Source organism: Orcinus orca, chromosome 5 (assembly GCF_937001465.1).
Source record: "Orcinus orca chromosome 5, mOrcOrc1.1, whole genome shotgun sequence".
NCBI lineage: Eukaryota > Metazoa > Chordata > Mammalia > Artiodactyla > Delphinidae > Orcinus > Orcinus orca.
This window is the reverse complement of record NC_064563.1, coordinates 66,324,752-66,338,671: the sequence shown is the minus strand read 5'-3', so window position 1 is coordinate 66,338,671 and position 13,920 is coordinate 66,324,752. Positions and strand designations below refer to the sequence as shown.

The 13,920-nt window shown below is 47.0% G+C and overlaps 1 protein-coding gene across 2 annotated transcripts; it reads right to left on the bottom strand.

Moving 5' to 3' along the window:
- Positions 1-3,524: 3,524 nt before the first annotated feature.
- On the bottom strand, positions 3,525-12,690 carry PSMD2 (proteasome 26S subunit ubiquitin receptor, non-ATPase 2). Of its 2 annotated transcripts, XM_004278429.4 has the most exons (21): positions 12,504-12,690; positions 11,998-12,054; positions 11,452-11,616; positions 9,970-10,091; positions 9,580-9,804; positions 9,139-9,297; positions 8,841-8,985; positions 8,599-8,659; positions 8,198-8,344; positions 7,921-8,027; positions 7,596-7,723; positions 7,296-7,383; positions 6,333-6,495; positions 6,106-6,207; positions 5,795-5,940; positions 5,473-5,556; positions 5,092-5,260; positions 4,905-4,999; positions 4,549-4,675; positions 4,012-4,130; positions 3,525-3,863 (listed from the first exon to the last, which is right to left on the bottom strand). In XM_004278429.4, exons 1-21 carry the CDS (start codon positions 12,636-12,638, stop codon positions 3,681-3,683), a joined length of 2,727 nt encoding a protein of 908 aa, XP_004278477.1. In that variant the 5' UTR covers positions 12,639-12,690; the 3' UTR covers positions 3,525-3,680. The 2 variants fall into 2 exon arrangements, 1 of the variants encoding a protein (XP_004278477.1); XR_004476043.2 differs by lacking the exons at positions 3,525-3,863; positions 4,012-4,130 and having other exon boundaries at positions 4,905-5,024.
- Positions 12,691-13,920: the final 1,230 nt, after the last annotated feature.

Genomic DNA, 13,920 nt, shown 5'->3' with positions numbered 1-13,920 from the left:
TGTTGTAAAATGGGGATATTTGAAACGAGGCAGTCCGGCTCAGTTCTGGGCTTTTACCCATCGTGCTTTCACGCTATTGGATTGTGAGGATTAAAGGAATTAATTTTTGTGAAAGTGCTTAAAACTGTGCCTAGGTATCTAGCTCTGTTTTCTCTCTCCTCCTCCCCACCCCCCTCTCTGTATACAAACACATATAATCTCAAAAGAAAACATTTTCTTTGCACCAATGATGAACTGGTCACTCAATATATGACCTTTGTGATCTCACTTAATCCTCACAATTTCCTACAAAATGGATTGTATTATTATTCCCATTGTATCTGAGTAACTGAAACTCCAAAGAAAGGAGAGCAAAATAGACACACAGAGGAGGAACCATAAGGAGAATGAAAATGCAGATCTAGAGTGTTCTCTGTTACACTCTTCACTTGACTTCTGTGACTTTATCATGTATGGCTGGCTCCGTTTTCTACTCTTCTCATTTCTCTTTCTCCCTAAGCAAACTAATAAATAAAAATCAGTTACTGCCTGCGTGCCAATTCGTTCCTAGCTCAGAAATCACTCTCGAATTCCAGTCAGAACAAGGTACTACCTAAAAGACATCTTCACCTAGTCACCTCACAGGCATCTTAAATTGTGTATGCCCAGGTAGAAATGCATCATCTCTCCCCACTGGATAGAGTCCTCCTTTTGCTCCCAAACATGTTTTGCTCATGTATTCTTTTTTATGAATAAATGCCTAAACAGAAAATTTGGGATTCATCCTACATTCCTTCCCATACACGTCTCATCAGACATCAGGTCCTATTGGTGTTTGAATCAAAATCAAGTCCTGTTGATTTTGTCTTTAAAAGCACTTCTGCCCTTCCCCCCTCCCCATTTCTACTGCCATAATTCAGTTCATTTCCATTGCCTGGTCTCCAAGCCTCCATGGTGAGCTTTCTCACCCAGATAGCTAGCTGACCATGTCACTTTCCTGCTCTCATTCATTGGTCCCCATAGAGAGACACTGTCAATTTCTTAGCACAACAAAGCTCTTCTAAACCTCATCAGCCTGTGTCTCTTATCTCCTACCACAGTTTCCCATAGCTCTATACACAGCCAAACCAAACTATCCACGGTTTCTGAAAACAAATAGCTTGTCTGCCTCTTGCTTTTCCTACTCCTTTAGCCATATCCTGCCTTCTTTTCCTCTGGATAAACTCATCTTTCTCCAAGAATCAGTTTCCTCAAAAATCTCCCCTCACTTACCCGGGCACTTAGGCCCTATTTCAGTGATCCTAGAATAACTTGTTCACACTCCAGTACAACATAATTATTTTCTTTTTCATCATATAAGCTTTGTGAGGATTTGCTTTTCTATATTTGCATATCCACAAACTAAAATAATGTCCAATGCAGAATAAGTAAGTCTCCATTGATATTTATTGCTGAATGACATTAAATGTGAAAGGTTAAGAGCCACTGTGAAAATTTCTTACTCTAAAGTACAATCACTGACTTGGATAGAGAATTATCCTTTTATTTATGTTTTCCAGCTTACAATCACTTTCTAATTTTGTTTCATGTTTTAAAACTTTATTTAGGTATGTTATAAACTGCACATGTTTAAAATGTACAGGGAATTCCCTGGCAGTCCAGTGGTTAGGACTCAGTGCTCTCACTGCTGAGGGCCTGGGTTCAATCCCTGGGTGGGGAACTAAGATCCCACAAGCCACGCAGCCAAAAAAAAAAGAAAAAGTACAAGTTGATGAGTTTTGACAGATATGTTGAATATCATCACCACCACTACCACAATCAAGATACTGACCAATTCCATCACTCTCAAAAGTTTTCTTCCTTTGGAATCATCTTTGTCTTCACTCTAATCCACAGATAACCACTGATCTGCTGTCACTAGAATTGTATATAAATGAACTGATAGAGTATGTACTCTTCTTTTTTTATTCTTGTACTTTTTTAAAATCTGGATTCTTTCATGCAAAATAATAAATTTGACATTCATTCATGTTGTTATTTGTCACTTTTTTTTTTGCTGCCCTGTGCGGCTTGTGGGATTTTAGTTCCCCCGACCAGGGATTGAACCTGGGCCTTCGGCAGTGAGAGTGCAGAGTCCTAACCACTGGACCGCCAGGGAATTTCCCTTGTGTCACTTTTTATTGTTGAGGAATGTTCCACTGGATGGAAATCACCTTCTAATTTCTTAACATCACCACCATTAGAAATCAGGTAAGACAATTACTATATCCCCAATGTAGAGATAATAGAGGCTTATCACACTGATTTGCTTAAGACAGTTCCCATTAAAGGGGCTTTACAGGTCTGCTGACTCCCAAGTCCAGCATTTCCACCTTTTATACAGGTTTTACACAGGCTGCTAAGTGAGACTAGAGAGAAGACTATGGAGATACTCCATCCAAAGCTGCTGCTTCTCCAGCCTAGCCAAGAGCTTGGACTACTACAGGGTCCACAAGTCTCCAAGGCTACAGAGACTGATTAACAGTGAGAAGGGCATGGGCCTTGGAGTCAGATGGACTTAGATTCCAATCCTGGCTCTACTACTTACTATGTGATCCTGAACAAGTTACTGAACCTCTCTGAACTTTACATTCCTCACCAAAACACAGGGATAATACCTACCTCTCGAAGTTCTTGTGAGGTATGTAGAGCAATTATTCTTTCAACATTTATTGATGACCTATCAGGTGCTTGTCACTATTTGGAGCTTAAATCCACAGTGTTTTCCCAGTAAGTGTTGGATAAATGCTAGCAATTATCTGACAGGGCCACGTGTTCTCCTCCACTGCATCCACAGGAGTCTAGGCCCCCACCAGCAGTATAGCTATACTCATACCAGTCCCACCAGGAAGGAGCACTACAGATCAAGAGTGATTACATTCCAGGAAGGAGGCCATTTCTTTCCCATTGCTCTACTAAGAGGAAGGTCAGGATCAAGCTTTCTTGCACCGTTCCCGCAAGGACAGCCTAGAGGTAGATGTTAACATGATCATATCTCTCAAATAGCAGCCTCCCCAAAAGGACAAGCGGGTCATACGAGGTAAAGATGTTCATTTCATTCAGTAGCACAGAAGTCAAGTTAGGAAGAGTGGAACTAACTCTGCTGCCTCTTAAGAGAAGGGATCCTTAGTCCAAAGTCAGGGAATGATGGGCTTGAGGTGGGTGTGCGTTGGCAGGTGGGAATAGGGGGGATGTTTGGGATCTACAAGCCCCTTGGAAAGTTATTTGTAAAAGTTTAAGTAAAAATTTGTGTACATACATCTCTTAGAAAGAAGATCCATTACATTTATCAGCTTCTCAACAGTTCATGCCTCTAAAGATGAACCACTGTTCTAAGATGATTAGGAAGGAGGGGAGAAGGAAAAGGGGCTTAGTTTTTTCCATTCTTGGCAGCCTCCCTGCTAGCCCAGGCTCAGAGTTGCTACAAACAATACCCTCTCACATCCACTCCCCACCCCAGTCTGGCCTCCAGCCACAATACCCCAGAAAACAGACACAGAGGGACCTTGGGGATAAAGGTCTTTATTCAACAAAGTTATCTCACTCAGTAACAAAAGAACAGGAGGTAACAATTCTCCCAAAGGTTTGGAGCAGTGTCCACCCCTGATGGAAGGAAGCATGACCCGCTGACACAGCTGCAGCTCAGCGCCTCTGGTGGCCACTTAGAGATCATAGTTTGGGTTCTTCCGAAGGATAACAAAACCTTCTAGAATAGGGGTGACGGGAAGGAACTCCTCAGTGGCCAATTCTGCCCGCTCCCCGTGAGCCAGCAATACTGGGGTTGTGTGTGTCTGGAACCCTGTGATGGTCTTGGGCTTGCCGGCCTGGCCCACCACATCCACTGCCTGTGGGATGAGAAGACTGAGATGAAGAGACTCTGGATAGGAGTACAGCAGCAACCCAGTGCCAATTCACGTTTCAGAGAAATGGTACCTCTGCATTCTACAAGCTCTAGAATACAGACTGAGCCCTCCCCTCTGCTCAGCCCCTCACCTGGCCCACGCGGACAGACACTGGTAATGGCCGCAGCTCCTCATCGAATGTGACCAGCATTCGGGGCTGCATGGCAGCCACCAGCCCATATAATACATAGTGTGACTTGCCTAAGATGACTAAGAGCACAAGACAAATATAGTTAGAGGCATGCCTGAATCTTGGGACCCCACTCCAGCCCTGACTCTTTAATCCCTCAGTTATATAGCTGAACCCACAACCCTCCCCTCATACACCCTACTACAAGCTGGAGATGCCACCCCCATACTCTGCCTACAGGTTGCGGACTTGATCATCACTTTCCCCCAGTCACTCAGAGGCAAAAACTGGGCTCAGTTCTTCATCTTCAAAAGAAAATCTTTTGGGGTCAGATCAAAAGTGTGGGGGATGAAAGTCTCAACGAGGCCCAATGAACCTCAGGAATCCAGAGCAGCAGAGTTAACTCAGAGTCTTGCTCCTAAATTACCAAGGAGGCCCTGGTAGGGGAGTGGAAAGGGCACCATATGCCACCATGTAAGATTCCTGACAGGGACTCACTGTTGCGGACATCCAGGAAAGAGACAAGCACGGTGAGCAGCCCAGCCACGGCCACTTGACTCATAAGCTGCCGGTCACTGTGGTAGGGGCAGAGGGTGAGTGTGCCCTTCCCTAAATGGGTCAGGCCCTGGGGAAAAGAAAACAAAACAAAATGGAGTGAAGTGGACGTGGGGAGTCACAAGTCACATCTAAGGAGAAATCACCTAACCCGGCCACACAGAAACCTCACAGCTCGTTCACACCCTCCTTTCCAGGCCAAACTCAAGGTCCCCTTCACGAAGCGTCACATCTCCCTTCCATCACACAGACACTTCCTTTGGCACATTCACTCTAAGGAGAAGAGTTCTATTCTCTACCTGTGCCAAGCGCACCATGAAGAGGTTGTTGGGGTCCTTGGCATGATACTGGGCTAACTGGCGCAGCATCGCAGCCAGACGGGCATTATTGGTACCTGGAAATGTTAAGCATTACAAAGACTTGAAAAAAGGGCCTCAACAACCCTTCCCCCAAGATGCTTATGATCTCTTTCTGACCAATACTCACCACTGCCCACCATGCCCATGGCAAAGATGGAGTTATAGGAAACTTCTGGGTCAGCATCATGAGAGAATTTGCTTAGGGTATCCAAGATGTTGAGTCGTGGATTTGAAACGGAGATTAAGGCCAGTGCTAAAGGCACAGCCCTTCGGAGTGTAGGCTCCCCATATCTCAGCTGGTGATAAAAGAAAATAACAAGGGTATCACAGAAAGCAGAAAAGAATAAGCTCGGTTACACGAACAGATGGATAGACGGGGTCTTAATTTTTGTAGAAAGGGTACAGCAAAAAGACCATTTCTCCACCGACAAAACCCATCAGGGAAATTCCTGGGGAAACCCCAGGCATCAAAACTAATATACTTCAATCTTCTCCATGGGATACTCACCAGGTGGCCAAAGGTTCGTAGAGCCATCTCTGCACCAATCTCCTCCCCCATAGCAATAAGGGCAATCCCTAGCACCGCTACTCCCTGCAATTGAAGAGGCAGCAGAGCCCAATAAGCTTAGGGAACAAAAAACTCACCCCTGACTCAAGTCCCATGTAAGAAGAAAAAGCCATCCTGTGGGGCACACCCTGACCCCTCATGTATGGAACCCAGTCTCATGCTATTTCAATACACAGTGATACCCAGAGACTCTAAAACAAACAAACCCACAGTTATCTTTTCTCAGAGCTTTCCTCAGAGGATGCCCAGCTGCCCACAGAACCTGATGTGCTCCCATGTCGGCAGGGGCTTCCTTCTTGTCCTTGTCCTTCTTTTCCTTTTTGTCTTTGTCTTCCTCCTTTTCCTTGGAGTCAAAGTGTTCGCTGCAAATGTGGAGCAGCTGCTGCACCTTCAGTACATTCCCAGAGCCTGGGGCAGGGTGGTAAGGGAGAGAAAAGGTAGAAATGAGAAGGCACCAAAGAAAAGCTTGCTCTAGGAACAGAAGCTAAAGAATCTAAGGCAATCCAGAATGACTTAAGAAAGGAGGTCCAAGAGAGAAGTGAAGAGTCACTGAGGAAGAACAAAGACACAGACCTGCATAGGCACACACATCCACCAGTGTGTTGGCAAAACTGCGGAATGGCTCTGACACAACCTCCAGCGCGGCCAGGATGGCCTCAATGGCCTCTCCCTTCCCTAAAGGAGAGATTCGAGGGGTCAGAGGACATGTACTCCCTTCCAGCACAGCCTGACTCATAAACTCTCCCTGTTGTATCCAGTTACTACCAGCCTTTTGCCCAAATAGAGAGACATCCCCTAACCTAGGTGGTTGAGGCCCAGTCCAAGAGGAAGCCAACGGGCGTAAGTGTCCTTGAGCTCAGTCTCTGACTTCTCCATGATGGTCTGAAGGATAGTGGAAGTGACATCGCCATTGCAGGATCCCACTGCTATCATTCCACAGGCTAGAGCTGTCACACCTGCCACCTAGCAATAGGAAAATCGACATCAAGTTATTAAAATGAGGTGTTAAAATAGTTGTTTACCTATCTTGATTCAAGATAGCCAATTCCTACAGTCCACTGAAACCACATGAGGTAATAACCCCTTTCTGATGGTAGGTCAAAATAACAGTAGCATCAACCATTCACTGAATACTACAGGTCAGCCACTAAGTCAACTCGCTTGCATACTATTAACATTTAATCCTCACAACCCCATGAAACAGGTCCTACTGTTATTCCTCTTTTATTGATGAGAAAAATGATGCCTAAGGAAACTGAGTTACGTGTCCAAGATCACATTGTTTGTAAGCAGAGGTGGCAGGATCTGAACTGAAGCCTATCTGACTAAAACCTATGCTTTTAGCCACCATACTATATTTATCCATCACTAAAATGATTCTGCACAAGTAAGAAAATTTAAAGTTGGCTCATGACTAAAACAGTGTACCCACCCCAAGCTGGGTTAAGTTACTCCCCACTCTAGTCTGGTACTTCCTCATGGATCCCAAGGGCTGGAACTCAATACTAAAATGTTAACTCTTTAGCCTCAATATCTCCTGAGACTTAGAAGCCCAATTCCAAGCAGTTTCACTGAAATGATACATCTCTGTCTCTGTCTCTGTCTCTGTCTCTCTCTGTCTCTCTCTGTCTCTCTCTCTCACACACACACACACACACACACACACACACACACACACATTTTTTCACCATTTATCAGAGACCGGCAAGACTCAGAGCACCTTCCCTACTATCTCCCCTAAGTGATCAACAAACTCTACTCACCTCCATACTGGACTTGGAATCTCCCATCACAGGTAGCAGCAGTGTTAGAACATCTTCGCGATTGGAGCCAGCATAGGCCAAGCCAAGCCTGCAAAAGCCAGGGAGAGGCAGTCCCCGACACACACCCGACGATAGGACAAGGAAGAAACAAAAAGAGGATTGCTCATTTCAACAAATAGTCACCCAGAGCCAAATACTCAACAGGCACAGTGGTGCTCTTTGGCAATACAAAGGTGAAAGGGCCTGATTCTGTTTTCACAGAGCTTACAGGCTAAGCACTACCAAAAGGAGAAGCCTTACCCAAAGATGGAACCAAGTCTCATTGTGTTACTGTTGTGGAGGACATAGTCTGAGAGGAGTGCCAGAGCAGGGTCACACTCATTTCGGACACCAGAGTTCACGATGCCACAGGCCAGGAGGGCTCCTGACTGAAAAATGCAAATAGATCCTTCACTCGGGCTACTCTACCTTCCTCACCACAAAGGATGCAACATGGGCCTTATTATAGCACCCGCCTTAACTGGAGTTAAAAACAGGGTAGACCTTACCAGTGAAAGGGAGGTCCTGAGAGGGCCCTAGAACATGGGAGGGGATGTCTGCATTAGTGGGTTGTACCCAGACCAACCTTGATATAGTCCTCAGAAGAGTACAGGTACTTGTCAATCTGGGTAAGGCCACCATCCACATCCCACAGCAGAATCATGCCAAGGGATGCAGCTGCACTCAACATTCCTATACCAAGGAAAAATCTATCAGTCTTAAAATGGCCCTGCCCTGAGAAAACTGTTATAAAGAGCTCTCCAAAGAACTGCCTTGGGGATCTGCCATTATAACACATGAACCTAGGAGAACAACAAGATTGACCAAAATTATACAAAGATAGAGTAGGAACAGAATTATACCATGATCCTTGTTCTTGTAAAGCCATTTGTTGCCATCATCAGTCAGCAGCTTGTCCTGGCCAAAGGCTGCATTCACAAAGCCGTTCACAAAAGAGGAGGCCAGGTTCATGCGGGCAGAGTCCACCTGAGAGCCACTGCCCCCAAACCCTGCAAAGGAGGGAAGGAGGAAATGAAGGTCTAGAGTGGGACAAGAAAAGAACACAGTATGGCAGCTGGTCTCTGATTCTGAGCTGGCCCCTTGGAATCCTCTATCTATAACCCCAACAGTGACCTAGGGAAAAAGTATGTGGGAATTCTGAGCTCTATAGGATTCCTAAGTATGTTGGGCCAAGCCATCACTCTCAATACAAGGGGCATAATTAACAATCCTCCAATCCCCAAACATGGAGATGTTTACTCACTGTTGTTCTCTAGGTGGGTTTTATAGATGTCATCAGGCACCTTGGGTTCCATGATGTCCAGCTGAAGAGAAGTCAGAGGATCACAACTGCTCCCCCAGTCCTCCCCTAGCTGTCCCTTCTGTTACCCCATTGAATGGCAATTCTAACCAAGGAGAGTCTAGTCAGAGGCATAATCAGGGAGGTGAAATGCCAGGTATCATCACAACCAAAAAACCTTGTTGGAAAAGGGCAAAGACTCTCACCTCCCGAGCTAAAGCCAAGAAGTTGCTGTTGAGCTGCACATTGGACATGATCTCTGTCAGGTCCTCATACTCCTCCACATCTTCACTCAGCTCCAAAAACACCCCATGTCGGCCTAGCATGAATGCCATTTGCTTCTGTACAACCCTGTGGGAGAGAGCCATCACATCTGCTCAGCCCCCATCCACTAAGGGCACAGAAAAGCCCTTCAAATCCTAACCAGAAACTACATGTCCCAGCACTTCATGCAAATGTCCCACCCATGAGCTTATCGCTTTGCCAACTTTTTCCTTTACATACACGTCCTTGCAGGAGGTGAAAATATCTTCTACCAGCTCCATGTCATTGAGCATCAATGCCAATCTCAGTGCTTCAGGGAAGCGACTGAACTTTCGGAACACACCCAGGGCACAACGCAGTAGGGCGGAGTTCTCAGGCTCGGGCACGTAATTCACACAACTACAAAGGTAAAAATAATAAAGCTATCAGGCATTCATTTACCCCGTTTAATTCACTTACCCAATACCGAATGCCTACTACATACCAGGAAGTATACTAGTTATTGGGACTACTAAGGAGACATGCCGTCTCTGACCTCAAGAAGTTCACAGATGTTAACAAATTCACTACAGCTTGATTGCGACCTTTGAAGCAGATACTCTTGGAGAATAAAGGAGTCACAGTTGAGAAGAAGTGCTGGGGAGGGCAGGCCTGCCACCATTCCCCACCCTGCTCACTCACCTGGTGAGATAGAGGCAGACCTTTGCATACGCATTCTCATCAATGTCTTTCTCCAGCATATCCACCTGCTCAATTTCCATAAGCAGGTCGCAGGCCTCATGCTCTGCATTGTGGGCCATGTTGTAGGGGACAATCTCCTTCACCAGGGTCAGCAGTGGCTCCCGCTGCGTCTTCTCTGCATCATCCAGCTCCTGCCACTCCTTAGCCACTTCTCCTGCCAGATGCCTACGGACAGGCCCAGACTATTAGAGGAGCAGTGCTTCATGGGAAGCACTTCCCTGTGGGTCAAGGAATTCACTATCTGGGAAACTCAATACACTGGTACTCCAAGACAGAACTCAGAACCATATCTCAGAACCCCTTCAGATTCCCAAGAAGAAAAGGTCTTACCTGACATACTCATGACCCCATGATGCCAATTCCTCCTGGGAGCCCACTAGACGATATTTGAGGCACTCACGCTCCCCGCTCATGGTCATGGCCAAAACAGAGATGATGTCAGCGGCAAAACGCTATAAAGAAACCAGTCCTTTGAAGTCAAATCCAGGGTAAGGGGAATGTTACATTATGGAATCAAGATCACTGTCACTACCCCCAAAATTAAATGCTAATTATATCACCAGCCTCCATACTAAAAACTTAAAACATGTTATATCAGCTAAGCCTCATAATAATCTTAAGGTTAGTGTTGCAATCTCCCTTCTGAACCAACATGACTGAAGGGTGATAACAAGTGGAGAGTGGAGAAAAATGGAGACTCTGAATTTTATTCCAATCGTAATAATAAACTATTAAAAGGTTTTAAGCAGAAAAGATTCACACTCTAGAAAAGATCACTATGGCTGCTGCATGAAAGACAAACTGTGTAGGAGGTCACAGACAAAAGGAAGAGGGTCAGTTAGGAGGCTGCTGCAGTAGTTCCGGTGAGAACTGAAAACTTGGATTAGGGTTGTGCCAATATGCAGGAAAGTTACTGAACTGGGAATATATTTCAGAGGTAAAACAAATGAAGGTGCATGTGATACAAAGAAAAGAAAAATATTAAGGTTAAAAGTAAGTTAATAGGGCTTCCCTGGTGGTGCAGTGGTTGAGAGTCCGCCTGCCGATGCAGGGGACACGGGTTCGTGCCCTGGTCCGGGAAGATCCCACATGCCGCGGAGCGGCTGGGCCCGTGAGCCATGGCCGCTGAGCCTGTGCGTCCGGAGCCTGTGCTCCGCAACGGGAGAGGCCACAACAGTGAGAGGCCCGCGTACCGCAAAATAAAAAAAAAAAAAAAAAAAAAAGTAAGTTAATAATAAATCATGATAATAAAATCCCAAGGTCCAACATAAATGACAGAAACACTGTCGTTTCTGAAGACAATCTTCCTGTCAGCTCTTATGTGACCATTTCGATTACGACGAGCAATTGTTTTGTTGTTTTAATTTTTAAATTTAATTTTATTTGTTTATTCTTGGTTGCACTGGGTCTCTGTTGCTGTGCATGGGCTTTCTCTAGTTGTGGCGACTCTTTGTTGTGGTGCGTGGGTTTCTCATTGCGGTGGCTTCTCTTGTTGTGGAGCATAGGCTCTAGGCGTGCAGGCTTCAGTAGTTGTGGCACGTGGGCTCTAGGCGCGTGGGCTTCAGTAGTTGTAGCACACGGGCTTAGTTGCTCTGTGGCATGTGAGATCTTCCCGGACCAGGGCTCAAACCCCTGTCCCCTGCATTGGCAGGTGGATTCTTAACCACTGCGCCACCAGGGAAGTCCCGGGCACTGTTCAACTAGCTCAGATCTCAGGTCTATCAGGCTTCCTGAGATTCACCATGAGCCCCATGGTCTAGACGAAAAGGAATTCCTAAACTAGGCCTCCACCAGCTTCTGCAATAGTTTTACCTTATTCTCCCCAGGGGCCATGTTCTCATAGATCTCCTTCAGTTTGCCATAGTGTGGACGCAGAAATTTGAGAGGCTTGGGCACTGAAGTCATGGAAGTTGTAGAAGAACGAATCTGCCTCCTCAGCTCCTCCAGGGCTGGTCGGTACAGGGACGTGTCCTTCTCCTGATCAGGAGATGTTAGGGCTCAGACAAAAGGAGTCTCATACCTTAAGTCATAATACAGAAGTGTTCAACAACCTCCTAGGAAAGTAACTAACTGTGTCTTATCCATCTGTGATTGCCCAACGCCCTGCACACACACTGCCTGACACAAAAACAAATGTCCCAGGTTAAGAGTTCAAGAACTGCTTCTCCCACGAAACAAAGCTACAAAATCTTTCAATTATCTTTTTTTACTCCCCTCCCTCACAACATGGTTGTAATATGACTCCAAAATACAGTCTCTTTCCCTATCTCATATAGGAGTTGTTGCCCCAAGTGGAAGAAAGCAAACAAGTGGGAAAGATCCATACATGCACCGGCTTTTGTTAACATCGTGACTCACCCCCAGTCGTTCCACGAGCATCTCCAGTTCATCCTGAAGTTGTTTGTCCTCCTCAGACTGGAGGATTGAGGGAAGAAGCTCATCAAGACAAGGAATCTCAAACACATCCTCCTCCCATTCACCCTGGGGCAGGTGGAGAGTGAGCCTGCCTCCTTAGGAAGGACCAGGTGAGACAAGGAAAGAGAGAGGGAATGGGAAGCCCTGGTGGGAAGGCAGCCTGGCTTCTGGGCCAGGCTTTACTTGAACGCTGTTCTGAAAAACGAGGGTGACAATGACCCGCCCGGGCCCACCTCACGAGTCGGTGGTGAGGACTGGTAGGGGCGGCGGCGGTGACAGCGCGGAATGGAGGATGAGGGGCAGAGAGGCGGGTGCCGGGAGCCCCGAGGGTCGCCCTATCCGCCCTCTCCCGGGCGCGGCGGGGCCGTTGGGAGTCGGGCCCGAGGCCTGCGGAGCCGCCGTGACTCAGCCCGCGGCCTTTTCCGCCGGCTCCCGGGGCCGCGCCTCACCAGCTCCTGCTCTTTGTCCTTGTCTCCGGCATCCCGCCGCTCCTTGCCGCTCGGCTTCTCATCCCCGCCACCGGGGGACGTCGCTGGGGGCTGCTGGGGCTGCAGCGGTGCCTTCTCCCTGCCACCCTCCTCCATCGCCGCCGCCACTGCCGGCCCGCTGCGCGCGCACCGCCCCGTTTCCCAGATGTCCTCGCGCGCGTGGCCCACGGCGCCCCTCCTTCTCCAGAGCCCGCCTGCGACCGGAAACGCCGCGGCAACCCACCCACCCCCGCGGCCTGGGAGTTCCAGCCCTCGGACCTCGCCCTCCGAAACCAAACGAAAACTCTAATTCCCAGCTTCCCGCGTGCCGTAGGCACCTGCCCGGTTCGAACCTGGAGTTTCCTGAACGCCGTCTGGGGTTTGGGGGCACCAGCTGCAGTAGGAGTTGAGCTGGCTGCGAGCCGAGACCGCCCCTCGATTCCGCCAAAGCAGTGTGAATAGTACACCCCAGTGATACCCCCGTTAGCCGCGTGGTGGGACAAACGGAAGAGATTCTTGAAATCCTGGACGCTTGATTGCCGTCTTTGTGAAGTCTGTGTAATCTATGTTTAGTCCCACACTACTGTGGCATATTCACCTCCCCAGCTGAAGAATAGTGCTCTACTATTACCATAAAGATGTGGATACCATCTTAAATCCACCTGCGGAGCCAGATGGAGTAGAAATGAATACATCAAGCCCTATACCCTAATGCGAAGTTCTGGAGCTAAAAACGGGACAAGATAAGGTCTTTGTCCTCAGTGTGTCTTTTGGTCTTCCTCTCCCTCTTATGACTTAGAGGGGATGTGACCGACACTTTATGTCAGGACTTATTTTAAATGATATATATTGTTCGCACAACTTTTTGAGTTTGGGAGGATTGTGTCCATTTTACAGCGGAAATCGTACAGTAAGTAGTAGAATCAGGATATGAATCTCCATCTTTGAGTCACCCAAGTTCTTGAGTGTTTCAGGCAAACCTCAAAGTTCTTCTGATCGGGCTATGTGTATATATCTAGAAGGTGAGAAAAGAGGAAGTAATTCTTCTCCCTTTCATCTGGTGGGAACACTCACCATTTGGCCTGGAATCTTATTTTATGGGTCCTGAGGCATTAAAGAATGCAGAAAATGTTTGTTTAAAAAAACAAACCACCTGTCACAGCACAGTTAGCATTGAATGAATGTTGGCTAAACATTTGTATAGGTATTGATGTAAGGGTCTGATGCCCATTTTAAAACTTGTTGCTCTTTTCCACTCAGTGTTTGGATAGTGGGGATGACCTTCCACTTGCATCACCGGTGATGGCCCCAGCCCTAGTCTACTGACAGAAATTGGATGGTCCATAGCTGGTGTGCCTACTCTGTTTTCTGGCTTCGAGATGTCCATACTTTGTCATGC